At 44.7% G+C, this 21,653-nt stretch overlaps 1 protein-coding gene across 4 annotated transcripts in view; it reads left to right on the top strand.

Moving 5' to 3' along the window:
- mast3a (microtubule associated serine/threonine kinase 3a) overlaps window positions 1-21,653 on the top strand; it is an 89,909-nt gene that overhangs the window by 22,163 nt on the left and 46,093 nt on the right. For 3 of the 4 annotated variants that reach the window (XM_079529558.1, XM_079529557.1, XM_079529556.1), the window contains 3 exons: window positions 4,205-4,225; window positions 5,234-5,312; window positions 17,335-17,492. In XM_079529558.1, the coding sequence (XP_079385684.1) occupies window positions 4,205-4,225; window positions 5,234-5,312; window positions 17,335-17,492 (258 nt within the window). The remainder of the gene's footprint in view (window positions 1-4,204; window positions 4,226-5,233; window positions 5,313-17,334; window positions 17,493-21,653) is intronic. The other variant, XM_079529559.1, reaches the window with a different exon arrangement.

Below are 21,653 nucleotides of genomic sequence, written 5' to 3'. Positions count from 1 at the left end.
GTGCGCAATCTAACACACACACAAACACACGCACATATTAACTGTATATATGGTGATTTCGGGTGTGCCAGTACAGTACAGTACAGTACAGTGACAGTACAGTACAGTAGAGGGTACAGTAGAGGGACCCCCACACGGTAACTCTGTCATTTCTCAACCGTTTCGGACGCGGGGCGGCTCGCCGGAATCGGACCGGCACCCTGGGTGCGTTCCTGTGGGTCTGGAACCCCCCCCCCCCCGGAGACCCCCACACGGAGTTGCACCACTTACTTCACACGGGTGTGCTTTTTACTAGTTGACTAGTTGCCTAGTTTTAGTCGACTAGTTGTTTAACTAGGCCTACCTATTCAGTGGCGTATCTACAATAAGGCGAGGACCTGTCCAAATCCATTTTCCGCCTGGCCAAAATCCATACAATGAGAAAAAAGAGAGGACAAAAACAAGACCTGAGAACTATTAGTGGACAGCAGACTGGCCGTTGCGCATTGAGCGCGAGCCTCAATCACCCATTGGAATGTAAATGCATGCCTTTCAGCCTTTGTATCCTACTCGCCTGGCAGGTATATCTCTTTGAAAACCTTTAGTGCTACGATTGTGTGCAGGGGGACGACATTTATCACATCTTGCCTGCCCAAAATGTAATTCCTGGAAACGCCACTGTACCTATTATGTAAAATAGGTAGTTGTACATTTAAAAACTGTGTACATTGGTGACTATAACTATAATCTAGCTGATCTTGAGGTCTACAAAAACGGGGGGAAAAAAAGTTTTCTTATCAACTAGTCAACCATAGTACCAACAAGGTCGACTAGTGGATTTACTAGTCGTGTGTACAAAACACACGCACGCACGCACGCACGCACACGCACGCACACACACACACACGCGCACGTCGCACACACAGTCTCACACACACCTTTTAATAAACTAATCTATTAACAGGACTAAGCTCCTGGTTCCCTGGCCAACAACACCATCCAAACACAGAACCCTTCCCAAAATCAATATGTCCTCCATCGATTTAGCTTAACGCGCGCTTGGTTTTACCAGGCGCTAACCTGACACACGTGTGATCGCATATTGAATCTGTCAACATGTGTCCTCGAGAGTGATGCCACGATGCCGATATGAGACGGGGGAATCAGAAGGAGGTTAACCCATTCTGGACGGGGAACCCCTTTTGGTGTTTTATAGCATTATGTTACACTTTAGCTATTGAAAAATAGCAGATCTACAAGCTCGTAGCGCGGCACTCGTGCTATTTTTTGAAAAATCGTGAAAATGTGGCGCAAAGTCTTTGAAAAAGAATTTCTTTCAGAGCGAACGTTTTTAACTCAAATCTTTGCTTCTGGGGGAGTGGGGGGGGGGGGAGTCTCTGGAACAACATATTTTCAGATGGGGGTCGGTGGCCAATTACATATAATTCTGGAGGTCCTTGACATGAAAATGTTTGAGAACCACTGATATAGAAACATGGGTTTTTCAGAAAATTGTAGAATCTGTTCTCAGTCTTAAACGGGTTAAAGACAGGAATGTGTGAACTGTGACAAGTATAGATTAACCACTTACGCCTTGTACAGTTGGGTGCCACCGATATTGTCCCTTATCATTTGACCCATTTAGGCCTGACCTCAAAATTTAAAAAAATCCTTCTAAATCCTCCAGTTTTCTGAAATAAATATTTTCACGATTTTTCAAAAATAGCAGACCTACAAGCTCGTAGCGCGCCACTCGGTGGCGCGCTATGAGCTTGTAGATCTGCTATTTTTCAATAGCTAAATTATAACATAGTTTAAAACACCAAAAGGGGTTCCCGCCCAAAATGGGTTAACTGTCCTTTTGCGCAGATCACGCAAACCTGTAGATCGGCTATTTCGGCTACTTAAAAAAAAAAAACTTTGGTAGCCGAAATTGTCACCTAGAATGATGAATGAATGAATGTTAAAGGGACACTTCACCTTTTTTGCAAAAAACATATATGTTAATGATGTTTAGGAGATTTAGAACACTTTCCTGGGGGTCTTTATGTGTGTAATATGTGGTTTCAGATATTTAGCAGTGTCCATGATGTCACGGACACTGGGCTCACCACTCCTTACTCCCTGGACTACATGTTTGTCTCAGTAATACAGCCCTCCCCCTATCCACAAGGAGGAGCAGTGCACCAAAGCATTATGGGAATTGTAGTCCAGGAAGGAAGTGAGCCCAGTGTCCATGACATCATGGACTAAATATCTAAAACCCACATATTACACACATGAAGACAAAAGAAAGTGTTCTAAATCTTCTAAACGTCATTTAAATATATATATATATATATTTTTTGCAAAAAGGGTGAAATGCCCCTTTGAGTATAGTATGTATGGTATGTTGCTGAATACATGCAGTCTTGTTTTCACGCTTTCAGCGCAATTATCGCGCGGCGGGCTTGTTCTGTTGTTCATCTTGTGCTTATGGAAGGGGGCTTTAGAGCCCCTGCCTTTTTGACCGAAAAGTGTCCTCTCCTCTCCGTCCTGAACTGCATGTTAAAACAATTCCCCTCTCGCCCCTCTGAGGCTCTGAGTCTGAACCTGGCCGTCATCAGCGCAATGAGCGCATCTGCATTGAATCTTTCTTAATCGAGCACGTGGCCGCGCACACACAGAATTATAGGATCTACAAGCTCACAGTGCGTCGCAGGCGACGCGTTGTGAGCTTGTAGACCGGCTATTTTGGGTGTGCGGTACCGCCGCCGAGCAAAGGAAGTCACGCAATCGAAACCAACTGCTGCAGTGCGCACACAAACCCAAATGAGTGAAGTGAACCGTTCCGAAACAGATAGGCCTATGTAATGTCGTACGTGTATAAGTTTTATATGTTCATTCGAGGAACCGTCACCTCTCTCTCTCTCTCTCTCTCTCTCTCTCTCTGTCACTTCTAGGGCAGGCAATCAAGCAAATGCGATTATGCATGCGAATGATGCGATACTTAATATTAATAGCGGCAAAGCAAGCAACCGCTCATTTTACATTTTACATTTCCTAGTGTTTAAAATGAGATATTCCTCTAAATATGGGTAGAAATGTAAAAGAGAAATACTATTTCAAACTATTTCATGTCAAGGAGCCCCAGAATTATATGTAATTGGCCGCCGACCCACATCTCAAAATATGTTGTTCCAGGGACCCCCCCCCCCTAGCCTGGCGCGGCCAGACTCATAGCGAGGGTTCACTGATGTTGGCTGGCCAAGCCAGGCTACCCCCCCCCCCCCCCCCCCAGAAGCAACAATTTGAGTTAAAAACGTTCACTATGAAAGAATATATATTCAATGGTTTGCGACACATTTTCATGATTTTTCAAAAATAGTAGACCTACAAGCTCATAGCGCGGCACTCGGTGCCGCGCTATGAGCTTGTAGATCTGCTATTTTTCAATAGCTAAAGTATAACATAATGCTTAAAACACGAAAGGGGTTCCCGCCCAGAATGGGTTAACTCTTGAGAGTGTAAAATTAAACCAAATGGACCCGTAAGGGTCCATTTGGGATCCATTTGTATCACTTAATTTACAAGAAGTCGTTGACTTTAACCAACGTTTGCCTGTTTTCTCTCCTATGGTACCAACATCAATACAGCATGGAAATATTGTTGGACAATATCTTATCCAACGACAAACAAAATATTGATGAGGCTAAATTGATTATAAAGCCTCAATTTAAGCCTCGTCAAATGGTGGTTCCGTGGCTCAAACCGAATATCCGAATATCCGAATATGATTAATATTATATCTTATTTTCCTACCATTGCTGTCATGGCCGTATACCATAAAGCCACCTGATTTATGGCAAAACTTAACTTAAATAATAATCACTATTATGGGTCCATAAAACATTTATTCATCTCTTTTGAATGCATTAATTGCATACACTATTCGGTGATATATTTTCTGCCAATTCGGGCCGAAACCGAATAGGCCGAAAATGCATTTTTAGCCATTTTCTGCCGAATATTTTCTGCCAAATATTTTCTGCGGCCGAATATTCGGTGCATCGCTAAGTATTACAGTATGAGAAGTGCAGCTTGACAGGTGTTTCAACAGCCCACTGAGCCCAGCATTGACTCTGATCTTTGTTTGTTTGTTTCTTCTCTCCCTCTCTTTCTTTCAATCTGTGTGTCGTTCTCTACCTTCCTGACCTGCCTCTGCCTCTGCTTTGAATCCACATAGTCACCTGGCGCGTACTGAAAGGTAAAGACAACGGCCATTTACCACGTTACCGCTTACAATTCACCATTGTGTCAGCAACTACACGCAGCTGCATGACATGAGACTAATTAAGAGAGGAGTGTGTGTGTGTGTACAGTTGGGTGCCACCGATATTGTCCCTTATCATTTGACCCATTTAGGCCTGACCTCAAAATTTTAAAAAATCCTTCTAAATCCTCCAGTTTTCTGAAATAAATATTTTCACGATTTTTCAAAAATAGCAGACCTACAAGCTCGTAGCGCGCCACTCGGTGGCGCGCTATGAGCTTGTAGATCTGCTATTTTTCAATAGCTAAATTATAACATAATGTTTAAAACACCAAAAGGGGTTCCCGCCCAAAATGGGTTAACTGTCCTTTTGCGCAGATCACGCAAAACTCAGCAAAAAGAAAAGGACAATATCGATGGCCTCCAACTGTACATGTGTGCGCGTGTCCGTCAATTTAACATTGGTGCAGACGATCAGAAATCGGCAGAGAGTGAGCGACGTTTGCGCTACTCTATGCCCGAATTGAAGTGGACTCGGTCCTAGACTTTTTTTTTCCTCCCTGGAAATAAAAACGTCTGGGTTTCCGAGGCTATAGTCCCTGACCAGCAGGCTCTTTCTGCCTCATTCCGCCCTGGTTCCGCCTTGTTGAATTTGCTAAAACATCATTTTTGGAAGAAAAAAACTAAACTAAAAACAAACATGATAATGCCCAGTCACCATGCTGCACCTGTGATGTTCCTTTTTTACTGACACCCAAGTTTAAAATAAGAATTGAATGCACAATTTTTCGCTAATTTTTCGCTAATTTTTCGCTAATTTTTCGCTAATTTTTCGCTAATTTTTGGTCCAAAAGTGCCCTCTTACGGGATTTCAGCCCCTGCCCCTCTCTAACCTCTCTGCACGTCCCTGGGTTGAGGAGTGTCGCATGACGGGGATTTTCCAGGTTTCTTTACCAATCCACTGAAACGTCATGTAATGTTATTGTGTTTGTCTCTCTACAGAGCGGACGGTCGAAGGTGGTCCGTGGCTTCCGTTCCCTCCTCCGGATACTGCACCAATCCACCCAGCTCCTCAGTATCTGTGAGTCCACTTCTCTCTGTCTCTCTCTGTCCAGTGGCGTTTCCAGGAATTACATTTTGGGCAGGCAAGATGTGTTAATTGTCGTCGTCCCCCGCGCACAATCGTAGCACTAAAGGTTTTCAAAGAGATATACCAAGGGCTGGACTGGGACAAAAATTCGGCCCGGTCATTTTCGCGTGAATTTGGCCCAGACCGGCCCACCACAACCAGCGCGCAGATAGCAGAAACTCTACCGCCCACTCCGTCGAGGCACACACAAACAAACAAGCCCTATACCACCACTTTTACAGAACAACATAAATGATACAAACCAACAGACAACTACACAACCCTTTGTAGAGGGTTTATTTGTCACTCACTGATACAGGTACAGAGAGGATACAAAGGCTGAAAGGCATGCATTTACATTCCAATGGGTGATTGAGGGTCGCACTCAATGCGCAACGGCCAGTCTGCTGTCCACTAATAGTTCTCAGGTCTTGTTTTTGCCCTCTCTTTTTTCTCATTGTCTGGATTTTGGCCAGGCGGAAAATGGATTTGGACAGGCGGACGCCTGCCCTCGCCGTATTGTAGATACGCCTCTGTCTCTATCTTTCTCCCATACGTTGCTCTCCCTCTCTCCTGTCGCTGTCATAAATGGTAAATGGTAAATGGTGCATTTATATAGCGCCTTTATCCAAGGCGCTTTACAGAGATTGTGCATTACATTCACCCATTCACACACCGATGGCAGCGGAAACCATGCAAGGCACCAACTAGCACATCGGGAGCAATTAGGGGGTCAGTGTCTTGCTCAAGGACACTTCGACAGTAAACACGGGCTCTGGGGGAGCCCGGGTTTGAACTGGCAACCTTACGGTTACCATCCAGACACTCTACCCCTGAGCCACCGCCGCCCCTATCATCAAATATTCACCTTCTCTGGTCTAAAACACTGCCATGGGACTGTGTGTCGTAAACTTGTGGTAGCTGCGGCTGAACTGTAAATCATAGTCTGGCTAACATGCAATGTTCCGTTGACTGCCTTTTTCCACTGACGAAAACTAAATGGAAACTAAATGAAAACTAAGCTATGATGACTAAAACTAAGACTAAATATACTTAGTTATAAACAAATAAAGACTAGACTAAAATGTTAGGAAGGGACTAGTGGACAAGAGATCCAGTATAAGTCATTTCACACTTGGTTGCATGCTGAAAATAGCCGATCTACAAGCTCACAACGCGTCGCAGCGTGACGCGTTGTGAGCTTGTATATCGGTGCTGTTTTTTCAGCAAGTGTAAAAACAGTCATTACGATGGCATCAAGGCCCACCAAAATACATTTTAGTCGACTAAATCAACTGTAGATTTAGTCGACTAAAACTAGACTTAACACTAAAACATTCCAGGTGACTGAAATGTGACTGAAACTAAATGAAAACTATTGAAGAGACGATGAACATTTGCTGCCAAAAACAACACTGCTCTCTTATCTCTATCTCTCTCCTTTCGCTGTCATCAAATATTCACTATATTCTCTAGTCTTAAAACACTGCCATGGGACTATTTAATCTCCATGTGTCGCTAATGCTCAGTGTGTCGGTCAGTCAGATGTCCAGTGGTCCACTGTGTGTCGTAAACTTAGTGGTAGCTGCTGCTGTACTGTAAATCCTAGTCTTTATGATAGACAACGGAAAGATACCCCTTTACTTTTACTTTATTTGTTTATTTGGACAGGACAATGCATATTAATGGACGTCACATGGACGTAAATACACCGGATCGAGCAAAGATGCTGTAGTTTTCTTCCGCAGTCCCCCTCTGTAGGCGTTGATTTAATCAATCAGTCAATTCCAAAGTGTGTGTGTGGGGGGGGGGGGGGGGGGGGGACTTGAGTTGTTGTTTCCTTTATGGACTAAATTTACGTTACTTAAATTACAGATTGTTTTTCTGCTGAATAGACACAATCGATACATTTTCAGATGCCGCAGTGGAAGACATGATGACAGTTTGAATGCCAAATGTTCACTTTTGGCATATTATCCCATTTAGGCATTTAGGCCTGACGTTGAAATAAAACATTTGTGCTGCATTTTCACGATTTTTCAAAAATAGCAGACCTACAAGCTCGTAGAACTATAGTGGCCCTCTGGAGTGAGTGTGGAACTATAGTGGCCCTCTGGAGTGAGTGTGGAACTACAGTGGCCCTCTGGAGTGAGTGTGGAACTATAGTGGCCCTCTGGAGTGAGTGTGGAACTATAGTGGCCCTCTGGAGTGAGTGTGGAACTATAGTGGCCCTCTGGAGTGAGTGTGGAACTATAGTGGCCCTCTGGAGTGAGTGTGGAACAGTATTGGCCCTCTGGAGTGAGTGTGGAACTATAGTGGCCCTCTGGAGTGAGTGTGGAACTATAGTGGCCCTCTGGAGTGAGTGTGGAACTGTAGTGGCCCTCTGGAGTGAGTGTGGAACAGTATTGGCCCTCTGGAGTGAGTGTGGAACAGTATTGGCCCTCTGGAGTGAGTGTGGAACTATAGTGGCCCTCTGGAGTGAGTGTGAAACTATAGTGGCCCTCTGGAGTGAGTGTGAAACTATAGTGGCCCTCTGGAGTGAGTGTGGAACTATAGTGGCCCTCTGGAGTGAGTGTGAAACTATAGTGGCCCTCTGGAGTGAGTGTGAAACTATAGTGGCCCTCTGGAGTGAGTGTGGAACTATAGTGGCTCTCTGGAGTGAGTGTGGAACTATAGTGGCTCTCTGGAGTGAGTGTGGAACTAAAGTGGCCCTCTGGAGTGAGTGTGGAACTATAGTGGCCCTCTGGAGTGAGTGTGGAACTATAGTGGCCCTCTGGAGTGAGTGTGGAACTATAGTGGCCCTCTGGAGTGAGTGTGAAACTATAGTGGCCCTCTGGAGTGAGTGTGGAACTATAGTGGCTCTCTGGAGTGAGTGTGGAACTATAGTGGCTCTCTGGAGTGAGTGTGAAACTATAGTGGCCCTCTGGAGTGAGTGTGAAACTATAGTGGCCCTCTGGAGTGAGTGTGAAACTATAGTGGCCCTCTGGAGTGAGTGTGAAACTATATTGGCCCTCTGGAGTGAGAGTGGAACTATAGTGGCCCTCTGGAGTGAGTGTGAAACTATAGTGGCCCTCTGGAGTGAGTGTGGATCTATAGTGGCCCTCTGGAGTGAGTGTGAAACTATAGTGGCCCTCTGGAGTGAGTGTGAAACTATAGTGGCCCTCTGGAGTGAGTGTGGAACTATAGTGGCCCTCTGGAGTGAGTGTGAAACTATAGTGGCCCTCTGGAGTGAGTGTGAAACTATAGTGGCCCTCTGGAGTGAGTGTGGAACTATAGTGGCCCTCTGGAGTGAGTGTGGAACTATAGTGGCTCTCTGGAGTGAGTGTGGAACTATAGTGGCCCTCTGGAGTGAGTGTGGAACTATAGTGGCCCTCTGGAGTGAGTGTGGAACTATAGTGGCCCTCTGGAGTGAGTGTGAAACTATAGTGGCCCTCTGGAGTGAGTGTGGAACTATAGTGGCTCTCTGGAGTGAGTGTGGAACTATAGTGGCTCTCTGGAGTGAGTGTGGAACTATAGTGGCTCTCTGGAGTGAGTGTGAAACTATAGTGGCCCTCTGGAGTGAGTGTGAAACTATAGTAGCCCTCTGGAGTGAGTGTGAAACTATAGTGGCCCTCTGGAGTGAGTGTGAAACTATATTGGCCCTCTGGAGTGAGAGTGGAACTATAGTGGCCCTCTGGAGTGAGTGTGAAACTATAGTGGCCCTCTGGAGTGAGTGTGGAACTATAGTGGCCCTCTGGAGTGAGTGTGAAACTATAGTGGCCCTCTGGAGTGAGTGTGAAACTATAGTGGCCCTCTGGAGTGAGTGTGGAACTATAGTGGCCCTCTGGAGTGAGTGTGAAACTATAGTGGCCCTCTGGAGTGAGTGTGAAACTATAGTGGCCCTCTGGAGTGAGTGTGGAACTATAGTGGCCCTCTGGAGTGAGTGTGGAACTATAGTGGCTCTCTGGAGTGAGTGTGGAACTATAGTGGCCCTCTGGAGTGAGTGTGGAACTATAGTGGCCCTCTGGAGTGAGTGTGGAACTATAGTGGCCCTCTGGAGTGAGTGTGAAACTATAGTGGCCCTCTGGAGTGAGTGTGGAACTATAGTGGCTCTCTGGAGTGAGTGTGGAACTATAGTGGCTCTCTGGAGTGAGTGTGGAACTATAGTGGCTCTCTGGAGTGAGTGTGAAACTATAGTGGCCCTCTGGAGTGAGTGTGAAACTATAGTAGCCCTCTGGAGTGAGTGTGAAACTATAGTGGCCCTCTGGAGTGAGTGTGAAACTATATTGGCCCTCTGGAGTGAGAGTGGAACTATAGTGGCCCTCTGGAGTGAGTGTGAAACTATAGTGGCCCTCTGGAGTGAGTGTGAAACTATAGTGGCCCTCTGGAGTGAGTGTGAAACTATAGTGGCCCTCTGGAGTGAGTGTGGAACTATAGTGGCCCTCTGGAGTGAGTGTGGAACTATAGTGGCCCTCTGGAGTGAGTGTGGAACTATAGTGGCCCTCTGGAGTGAGTGTGGAACTATAGTGGCCCTCTGGAGTAAGTGTGGAACTATAGTGGCCCTCTGGAGTGAGTGTGGAACTATAGTGGCCCTCTGGAGTGAGTGTGGAACTATAGTGGCCCTCTGGAGTGAGTGTGGAACTATAGTGGCCCTCTGGAGTGAGTGTGGAACTATAGTGGCCCTCTGGAGTGAGTGTGGAACTATAGTGGCCCTCTGGAGTGAGTGTGAAACTATAGTGGCCCTCTGGAGTGAGTGTGGAACTATAGTGGCCCTCTGGAGTGAGTGTGGAACTATAGTGGCTCTCTCCATCGTCAAAGTTGCCCACCTCTGATGCAGAGCCTTCCTTCACAGGCCTTTCATCATGTTTTTTTTGCTGCTGGGAGTCGTGGTGGAAGTGGAGAAGGAAATCAGGACCAGTTTTCTGTTGTTGTTGTTGTTACCAAAGTTATTAGCTGCAATAGGGCTGGGCAGTGTTGGCACATACTGTACCCTAAATCTGGACATAGGAGGGGATATCGCCCCTCAAAAATGCGAATAGCTCTTTTTCTTTTGCTCTTTTTGATATCAAGTTTTATGTTTTTACCAGTAAACATACATACAGTTTTTACTATGATTTGGAAAGTTACTGTGAAAGATGCAGTGACATAAACAAAGGTTTTATGTTTGCATCAAGGCTAGTTCTTGTCCATAGCTCTAATGCGTTGCATTTAGAGCTATGTTACTGTCAACTTCCGGAGCTCGCATGAATGCAGACCAGCCTCTCGTCTTTAGCGTAAATAAACTCTTTTGCTACTCACCAAAACAAAGGCGGGTCGTGTCATTAGAAAGCCAACTTTCATTAGTGGAAGCACTCCCCCCAACACACGTATAAAAGGTACTTTTTGGACAGAAAGGGATTTTTTTTCACCGGAGGAAAAATATTCTCTATGAGGGCATTCTCTGGGCAATATCGGTAGAGGCCCTAACCCGCATTGGAGTAACTAAAAGTATTTTTGCTCAGAGTGCTTCCACTAAGGAAAGTAGGCTTTCTAATGACACAACCCGCCTTTGTTTTGGTGAGTAGCAAAAACGTTCTTTTTATTTACGCTAAAGACGAGAGGCATTCATGCGAGCGGCGGAAGTCGAGAGTAACATAGCTCTAAATGCAACAGCATTAGAGCTATGTGGACCAGAGCTACATCAAGGCCTGCTCTGTCCTTCTTCTCTGTATTCTGACTACTGTATGTTCCCTGCTCAGCTGTATGGACCAGAGCTACGTCAAGGCCTGCTCTGTCCTTCTTCTCTGTATTCTGACTACTGTATGTTCCCTGCTCAGCTGTATGGACCAGAGCTACGTCAAGGCCTGCTCTGTCCTTCTTCTCTGTATTCTGACTACTGTATGTTCCCTGCTCAGCTGTATGGACCAGAGCTACGTCAAGGCCTGCTCTGTCCTTCTTCTCTGTATTCTGACTACTGTATGTTCCCTGCTCAGCTGTATGGACCAGAGCTACGTCAAGGCCTGCTCTGTCCTTCTTCTCTGTATTCTGACTACTGTATGTTCCCTGCTCAGCTGTATGGACCAGAGCTACGTCAAGGCCTGCTCTGTCCTTCTTCTCTGTATTCTGACTACTGTATGTTCCCTGCTCAGCTGTATGGACCAGAACTACGTCAAGGCCTGCTCTGTCCTTCTTCTCTGTATTCTGACTACTGTATGTTCCCTGCTCAGCTGTATGGACCAGAGCTACGTCAAGGCCTGCTCTGTCCTTCTTCTCTGTATTCTGACTACTGTATGTTCCCTGCTCAGCTGTATGGACCAGAGCTACGTCAAGGCCTGCTCTGTCCTTCTTCTCTGTATTCTGACTACTGTATGTTCCCTGCTCAGCTGTATGGACCAGAACTACGTCAAGGCCTGCTCTGTCCTTCTTCTCTGTATTCTGACTACTGTATGTTCCCTGCTCAGCTGTATGGACCAGAGCTACGTCAAGGCCTGCTCTGTCCTTCTTCTCTGTATTCTGACTACTGTATGTTCCCTGCTCAGCTGCGTAATGCCTGCTGCCCTCGCTTGCCAAAGGACAAATGCAGAAATCACATGGGCTAATCGCTTACAATAACATTAGACTTGTGTGGAAAAGCAGCATTTTTCCTGACTGACATCACTGCTAAGCAAGAGACTGGATGACATTGCACATTTCCTCTTGCCTCAACCCTTCCTCTCTGGAAGTCAAGCGGTGGGCATCCGGCCAGCTAGGTTGCTTGCTTGCTTTGCTAGCACCCGTTAGCTGAATGTTGATGAGTTCTGCGGTGATAATCTTAAAACATCGCCTTGAGCGTCGACTGAAAACTGCAACCCCGGTCATGAAAAACAATGAGTGGTGTCTTGTGGTGTGTCGGTGGCTGTAATTGTCTAACAGCCTATAACACATGGCTTGGAGGAGACGGTGAGGTCAGCTATAGGCCCGGCTTGCACACAATGGCCTTTTTGAGGCCCTGGCTGTCTGTCAGTGAGGTCGTTATGTTGCTGCTTGGCTTTGACACCAAACGCCTCTCCGGTTTCCTCCCTCAGGTTCTCTCTTTCTCTTTGTGGCTCTGTCTTATCGCTGTGTGTTCTCTCTCTGCTTTTAATTGCCGTGCTTTTTTGGGGGGTTTCTTTTGACGATCTCTTCTTGTCTCCCTGCTCTGACTCTGTTTCTCTCTCTTTTTCGTGTGCATTCTCTCATCCCCCCCCCCGTCTCTACTGTTCTTCTGTCTTTCTTTCTTTTCCTCTTCTGGTCAGAGGAGCCGCTCATCCCCCCCCCCCCCCCCCCTCCCTCCCTCCCACCTCCCCCCCCTCTTTGCCCTTCCTTGAGCGAAACTCGAGATCCCTGCCAGACAGGACAGGGATATAAATTCCAGGCCCTGTGTGTGTCGCACATTTTGGTTCGACCAGGGAAAACGAATGCATACTAGCATAAACCTTGTCAGAAGAAACCTTGTATATCCCCCTATTTCATCTTACTGTACTAAGAGCGGTGCCCATTTGGGCACTGGCCTGCTTGGAACGATTGCAAGTTGGAAAATGCACGCCCAACTTAGTTGCCACAAACATATTTGCCACACTAAACATATTTGTGATGTCAGAACAGGCCTTGGAGCCTGCATGTGTGGGCCCTGTCCAGAGCCCGGGCGGGCAGAGGCCTTTTTGTGGCGGTTCTGGACAACCGTGAGTCCGACCGACTCGACACCGGGCACTGCGCTCCCTGTGGGGGTGTGGTGGAACACGTGTGTCGAATTTGAAGTCCGTGGGGCGACCGGTTCTCGAGTAACGTGGATTACAGACGTACACCAGACAGACACGGTGCATTTATAGATAGATGTTGTTCAGTTGTTGTGCCCTACTTTTAATACTTTATCATAGCCGATTTGCAAGCTCAGTCATAACTAGGGATGGAGCTTGTTAAAGGAGCATTCAGTGATTTGAGTGATTTGGAAAACCACCCAGTCCGCCCCGGTAACAAAATGTGCACATGCACGCTCTACAGTGGGGGGAAGTGCAACAGGCCAACAGCATGTGCACCAAGGCCCGCCCCCACTCGATCATGATCGGAGGAAGGCCCCTCTCATCCTGATTGGATGAAGGCTTTGCCACCCGCCACCAAAACTGAAACTAGGGTTTTTTGACCCCAGGGGCTCACTGGGGACAGGGAGGAGCTCCTTATATGGTCAGCACACTCTATAGTAGGGAGGATTATCCAGAAAAAAATTAAAAATAAGTGATATTAAGTCAAATCACTGAATATACCTTTAAGGTTTTATTGATAACGATCACCTTGTCGAGCAGGCTTATTGAGCCCACTATCGAGCATTTGCTATTATTTTCTGGAAAGAACAGAACCTTATTCTTATTGGCCAGTTGTGAGAGTTTGTATGCCAATGAACAGTTCTAAGGTGTAGACACACTTACACACAGACACACACACAGACACACACACACACACACACACACACACACACACACACACACACACACACACGCACACACACACACACACACACACACACACACACACACACACTGTTCATTGTGTACCGTCACTTTAAAAGTGAAATGTATACATCATCGTACGGCGGTGTCGCGCAGCAAAAATAGCCAATCTACAAGCTCACAACGCGTCTGGTTGCACCGCATTGTGAACTTTTAGCTCTGCCTTTTCGGCAACGATAGACTGAGAAGTTGCACATTGAATACGTCACGTATTATGTGAGACTATTCAATCGATTCGCGGGAGATACAGTATTATAACTCTATGGCAGGGAGCGCGTCCAAGCCCCCTTTATAGCGAGCGGCCCATGACGTCAGCCGCTGCGGCTATACCCGATACGAGGCTCGACAAGCCACACGCTTATTGATACTCGGGTCTCGATAAATGCCGAACCGGGTTTGTAATGGACCCCGATTTTCGGGCTCCATCCCTAGTCATCATAACACTTATAGCTCTGCTATTTTTGCTATTTCTGAAGAATTGTGGGGGGAAAAAAAGGCTGAAAATGGTATTTCTGTGTTATTAACCCATTCTGTGTGGGAACCCCTGTTGGTGTTTTAAGCATTATGTTACAGTTTAGCTATTGGAAAATAGCAGATCTACAAGCTCATAGCGCGGCACCGAGTGCCGCGCTACGAGCTTGTAGGTCTGCTATTTTTGAAATATCGTGAAAATGTGGCGCAAATCTTTGCTTCTAGGAGGGTCCCTGGAACGGCGGCCATTTACATATATTTCTGGGGGTCCTTGACATGAAATAGTTTGAGAACCACTGACATAGAAACAGAAAACTGTCAGGATTTAGAAGACATTTGTAGAATCGTTCCCAGGTCTCCAATGAACCCATTAAGAAGAGCTTTTGACTCAAAAATAACTACATTGAATCCATTGGAACTCAACACGGGTTCCTTTTTTTCCCATTTCCTGAAAAGTTACACTTTTGGACATACAAGGTTTCTGCCCGACAACGTTAGCATGCGTTGCCTTCTGGCCCATTCCGCAGAGGGCGAAGACAAAGACAGAAATCCGGTTTCTGCAAAAGTGGAGCAGGGAAAGCTTCACCGTATCACTTCCGTCTATAAGACTATAAGAAGGGATTTATTATGATGTTGATGCTTCATTTGCAGACTGCCTGAGCAGAGGAGGATGTGTCCTTGTTAACTGTGACATCTCATTTCAAACCATAGAGGAGGAACATGAAAGCCTTTAAGCCATTTAGACCTGACGTCGACATTTAAAAAATGTTTCTATGTCAGTGGTTCTCAAACTATTTCATATCAAGGAGCCCCAGAATTCTATATACTTGGCCGCCGACCCCCATCTGAAAATATGTTGTTCCAGGGACCCCCCCAGAAAGATTTGAGTTAAAATGTTCACTAATAATATTACGTAATAATATTTATTCAAAGATTTGAGGCCGCATTTTCACGATTTTTCAGAAATAGCAGACCTACAAGTTCATAACATGAGATTGTAGATCTGCTATTTTTCAACAGCTAAAGTACAACATAATGCTTTAAAACACCAAAAGGGGTTCCCGCGCAAAATGGGTTAACCCATTTAGACCTGAGCTCGATTCTACAAATGTCTTCTAAATCAATGACCTAGCCTCGACCTCCTATACAGGCGTATGGAAAGGCTCAACTTATGTATCTTAGACAGCATTTTTATGTAGACTTGGAGAGCAGTTTGTGTAGACTTATAGCATTTTATGTAAACATAGCACTCTATAGTTTATATGCATAGTTTCATAGATTTCCCACTGTTGTGCTGTTAGCTTATGTATGATTCATGATAACTACTTTTTATGTATTTGATGTTTGTATGTAATGTAAGTCCCTCTGGATTAAGAGCGTCTGATAAATGCCTGAATTGTAAATTGTAAATCATTTCATTTCATCAGTTTTCTGAAAAACCTCATGTTTCTATGTCAGTCGTTCTTAATACATTTTCATGTCTAGGACCCCCAAAAATATATCTAATTGGCCGCCGACCCCCATCTGAAAATATGTTGTTCCAGTGACCTCCCCAGAAGCAAAGATTTGAGTTAAAAACATTCGCTCTGAAAGAATATATTTCCAAACATTTGCGCCACATTTTCAGGATTTTTCAAAAATAGCAGACCTACAAGCTCGTCGCGCGGCACTCGGTGCCGCGCGACGAGCTTTGTAGGTCTGCTATTTTTCAACAGCTAAAGCACAACATAATGCTTTAAAACACCAAAAGGGGTTCCCCGTCCAGTATGCGTTAAGCTTCTCAGTATTAGCGGGGCTGATGAATTAGCTTGGTGTGATTCTTGTCGGCGTAGAAAAGCTTTTCAAACGCAGGATGTCGTGTCTCTTCAGAGCTGCAAAAGCAAAGCCTATAAAAGAGCACAGAGCTGATTAAAGAGACTAGAAATAATTTAATGTAAATGGAAACGTGTGGGCTTGTCTGTATGTATTCAGTTACATTTTAATTAGGATGACTATGTAAATGTCTTGTTAGTTATTTTAGCCTTATTCATCCCCGAAGGTTACCGTCTTGCTTGTCCCATTTATACCGGAGGCGTCACCTTATAGGCCGTAACCAACTTTTAACCGTTATTTTAAACTTTATAGCAGATCTACAAGCTCATAGCACAGCTCCGAGGTGCCACGCTACGAGCTTGTAGGTCTGCTATTTTTGAAAAATCCTGAAAATGTGGCGCAAATGCTATTTCTTTTTGAAAAATCATGAAAACGCGTGCAAATCTTTGAATGTTATATTCTTTCACAGCACACGTTTTTAACTCATATCTTTGCTTCTGGGGTGGGGGGGGGTGAACAAAATATTTTGAGACACGGGTCGGCGGCCAAATTCATATGATTTTGGGGGTCCTTGACATGAGTCTTTTGAATAGTTTTCATTTAGTTTTAGTCACATTTTAGTCACCCGGAATGTTTTAGTGTTAATCTAATTTTAGTCGACTAAATGTCATGAGATTTTAGTCAACTAAATCTACGGTTGATTTAGTCGACTAAAATGTATTTTGGCGGGCCTTGATGCCATCGTAACGACTGTTTTTTTCACTTGCTGAAAATAGACGATCTACAGGCTCACAACACGTCGCGCTGCGACGCGTTGTGAGCTTGTAGATGGTCTATTTTCAGCATGCAACTAATTGTAAAATGACTTATACTGGATCTCTTGTCCACTATCTCTTGTCCACTAGTCCCTTCCTAACATTTTAGTCTAGTTTTTATTTGTTGACGAAATTGTCGGTATATTTAGTAATTTTTTTAGTCATCTTAGCTTAGTTTTCATTTAGTTTCCATTTAGTTTTCGTCAGTGGCAAAAAGGTAGTCGGACGAACATTTTTCGTCTCAGTTTTAGTCGACGAAATCAACACTGCATATAACATGGTCAAACATAACATCATGGGTTATTATGTTATTATGGAATTATCTGTTTCATGTCTCTCGTTGTTCACTAACACTTCTTCTCCGTTGTCTTTCCTTCCTTCCTTCCTCAAATGCAGTCCTCCTCTTCCCAGGAGTTGTTGCACCACCTGCCGTCCCAGCCCACACAGGATGACCTCCATTTCCTCTTCAAACACTTCCGGAGCACGGAGAGCGTGGCGGACGAAGACGCCGCGCACCAGCCGCCGCCCGTCAGGCTCCGCTCCCGCAGTCTCAGGTACTTAGCCCATTTAGAAGCAAAGATTTGAGTTAAAGATGTTCGCTCTGAAAGAATATATATTCATTCTTGCACCACATTTTCACGATTTTTCTAAAATAGCAGACCTACAGCTCATAGAGCTTGTAGAATAGCTAAAGTATAACATAATGCTTAAAACACCAAAAGGGGTTCCCGCCAAAAATGGGTTAATGGATTCAAATGCTACATTTCTTTGAATTAACCAATTAAAGATATTAATTGACTGGGGGTTCACTTCACAGTTCACACAAGTGGGATTTTTTCCTTCCTCCCTCTACACCAAGCTCACAATTAGGGGTGTGCATCTCTCCCTTACAAGACGATTCGATACGTATCGATACGTTTGGCCTACGATGCGATTCGGGGACGATACATTTTATATACAGAACGATTCGATTCGATTCGATTCAGTCCAAATCGATACGATTTCGATTTTGTGGAACTTCATGGAATTTGATGCGATTCGATTCGATACGATACGATACGTTGCGATCTGACACATTTAACCTTCTATAGATTTTTTATTTGAAGCTAGATCTATAAAGAATAGGGTTGGGACTTCATTAAAAAACATCTAATTAATTGGAGGCTTTGTGATTGATTAATTAATCTCAATTAATCACATTTTAATCGCATATCAATAGGCCTATTTGACCTGAGCAGTGAGCTTTTTTTTCAAATGGATTTGGATATGAGTGAATCAATGAATAGTGACTACATAAGCATAGGCAATAAAACAAGTAGTAATAATAATAGTGATAATAATATTATTTATATAATGCTTCTCTGAGTACTTAAAGACACTTTTCAAGGAGAACATGAGAAAACAAATAAAAGCAACTTTAGAGAAAAACTAAGACTATGGAATAAAATAAATGAAAGCTATAGCAATATTCCAGAGGTGGGTTTGAATTTATAGGTGGTGGCATGTCTCTGAGTTTTGGAAGTGCATAGTTTGACAGGTCTGACTGCCTGCTGTGGACAGTGAAACCCTGACCATTAAACACGGGCAGACGCAACGATACAGTCTATCATTCATTGTTAAAGCTCCAAATGATATTCCCATTCGTCTTTGTGTCTGCCCGTGTAAACGCAGCAGCGAGTGTGAGGGGTTGGGGAACGGATGGAAAGTACATAGTGTTATTAAGGAGGACTCCTAACTTTATGGAAGTTAAACTAACGTTAGCTCCCATGCTAGCTACTAGCTAGTAGCTTCCCTCGTCAGACAACAGAACACCACCACAGATCGGGTGGAAGCTGTTGTGCCCGTGGATGGGAAATAAGATTTAAAAGGCTATGGAAGCGTGGATGAAAGCACAGATGTGTGCAATAAAGTTGTGTCGGATCTGTCTGTGCATCCCGTCTGCTGCTCGTGTGTTGTGAGTGACTCTATGTTGTGACTGTCGCTGGCTGCTGATGCAAAGTTAAAGAGCGTCATAAGCATGCGCCCTTCCTGCGCTGGAAGTAGCAGATCTACAAGTTATCTACCCGTCACAATGCACAGCGCTTTGGGCTTGTACATCTGTGTTTTTCCCGCAGTTAGTTGAATTATATCGATTCACAACTTTAGGATCGATCCAACGTCCGATCCAGACGCTATTTTGACCGATCCAGACACACGTGCATCGATGTAGTCGTATCGTTAATGTTAAAATCGATTATCGATTCATATCGATATTTTTTGACACCACTACTCACAATGCATTGCACTGCACTGTAAATCAGCCATTTTTTCGGAATGCTCGCCCCCAGAATTGTAACGCTATAGCGTTCATTTGGTTTAAGATTGATATTTTGAGGTATAGTTCAGCTTTATTTAGACCGGCCAGGGCGGCAAGGCACAGAGAGAGTGGAGATGGACGAATAGAACAGGGAACATCATGTTCGTTGACCCAGAAATATGAATGATAAATGATGATGCAGACTCATGCTTTGTTGTGCAAAAACAATCTGAAGCCTACGGCCTAGTTCAGCTGAACTTCAGCAACCATCACAGTAGATCACATAATATATGGTTTATGCACCAACACAGAACCACAGGCATGGATGTGAGTATTTAACCCATTTTGACCTGAGGTCAGATTCTAAAAATGTCTTCTACATCCCGACAGTTTTCTGAAAAAGCTATGTTTCTATGTCAGTCGTTCTTCGAGCGCGCCACTCGGTGGCGCGCTATGAGCTTGTAGATCTGCTATTTTTCAATAGCTAAAGCATAACATAATACTAACACCAAAAGGGGTTAAATCTAAGCAAATGAGTTTGAACTTTTAACCCATTTAGACCTGAGACCAGATTCCACAAATGTCTTCTAAATCATGACAGTTTTCTGAAAAACCCCATGTTTCTATGTCAGTCGTTCTCAAACATTTTCATGTCAAGGACACCCCAAAAATATAATGTAATTGGCCGCCGACCCCCATCTAAAAAGATGTTGTTCCAGCTACACCCCCCCCCCCCCCCAGAAGCAAAGATTTGAGTTAAAAACGCTCGCTCTGAAAGATTTGCGCCACATTTTCACAATTTCTCAAAAATAGCAGACCTACAAGCTCGTAGCGCGGCACCGAGTGCCCCACTATGAGCTTGTAGAACTGCTATTTTTCAATAGCTAAAGCATAACATAATGCTTAAAACACCAAAAGGGATTCCCGCCCAGAATGGCCGTGCTGGAACGCTCACTCACTCCAAGCTTAGAAGAAGTAGTCAGGAACTTAAGTTGGTGAATTGGAACTTTCTCATCTCTTACCTGTGTGGCTGGTGCCAACTAGTGGGTCTGTGAGGATATTGCAATTTGCAAGTGGTCCCCCAAATAATTGGCAAAGCAGTAACATTTGAAAAAAGATTGGGGAATCGACTAAAACTAAGACGAAAAATGTTCGTCGACTAAACGAACTGAAACTAAATGGAAACTAAATGAAAACTAAGCTATGATGACTAAAACTAAGACTAAATATACTGACAATGTTGTCAACAAATAAAAACTAGACTAAAATGTTAGGCAGGGACTAGTGGACAAGAGATCCAGTATAATAGGGTTGCATGCTGAAAATAGCAGATCTACAAGCTCACAACGCGTCGCAGCAAGTGTAAAGTGTCATTACAACGGCATCAAGGCCCACCAAAATCAACTGTAGATTTAGTAGACTAAAATCTTATGATATTTAGTCGACTGAAACTAGACTAACACTAAAACATTCCAGGTGACTAAAATGTGACTGAAACTAAATTAAAACTATTGCAGAGACTATGACTAAAACTAAAATCAAAATTTGCTGCCAAAAATAGTGCACTAACAGTGCACTAAAGTGCCACACAGCAGCACTCATCTCAGCAGTGTAGCAGTAGAAGTGAGTGGAGCAGTGCTGCTGAGAGGCCAGCCTGTTGAAGACATTTAGGTGGGGCACTGTGTGTGTGTGTGTGTGTGTGTGTGTGTGTGTGTGTGTGTGTGTGTGTGTGTGTGTGTGTGTGGAGGATGGTGGAATGGGCTTGATGTGGTTGGCTTCACCATGACGTGATCCTGCTTGTGCATGCGCCACGCACGCACGCACGTACGCACGCACACACACACACACGCAGCCTGTGGCCGCTATAGGAAAAGCTCTAGAAACGAGTTAATCTGGAGTCTAGATTAACTTGCTTGCTGCCATAATAAAGCAAACGGGTGGGAGTGGTCTCTTCCAGTATAACAATGGATGTAAGACACCACAAAATGGTCTTACTGCATAACCCGCGTTCCCCACTATTTTATCCAATATTCTACGCTGCCGAGATTGTTTTATTACCTTTAGAGAGCATACGCCGAAGTATTTGCAGCTTTCAACCGCGAAAATCCGGCGAAAAATGGTCCGTTGGTTGGTTATGATCAGAAGCACCAGCGGCCATGACAACGCGAAACGAAACCGTCCACTTGCATTGGACTCAATTTCCCAGAAGCCCCTAGCAGCCCAGAGGACGACTTGATTGCCGGTTTCGTCATCATAACGCGACGGCCTCGTCACCAGGTCCGGGACAAATCCGCTGTTTCTTTTTAATTGTTTTAAAACGGCCAATTAAACGCATTAAACAAATAGCGGGTTTAGCGGGTTTAGCGGGTTTAGCGGGTTTAGCGGGTTTAGCGTATTACGCGCGGTGGAACCAAGGGGC

This window comes from Electrona antarctica, assembly GCF_951216825.1.
Source record: "Electrona antarctica genome assembly, chromosome: 19".
NCBI lineage: Eukaryota > Metazoa > Chordata > Actinopteri > Myctophiformes > Myctophidae > Electrona > Electrona antarctica.
The sequence above is the reverse complement of the archived record's forward strand: the minus strand, read 5'-3'. Positions and strand labels throughout refer to the sequence as shown.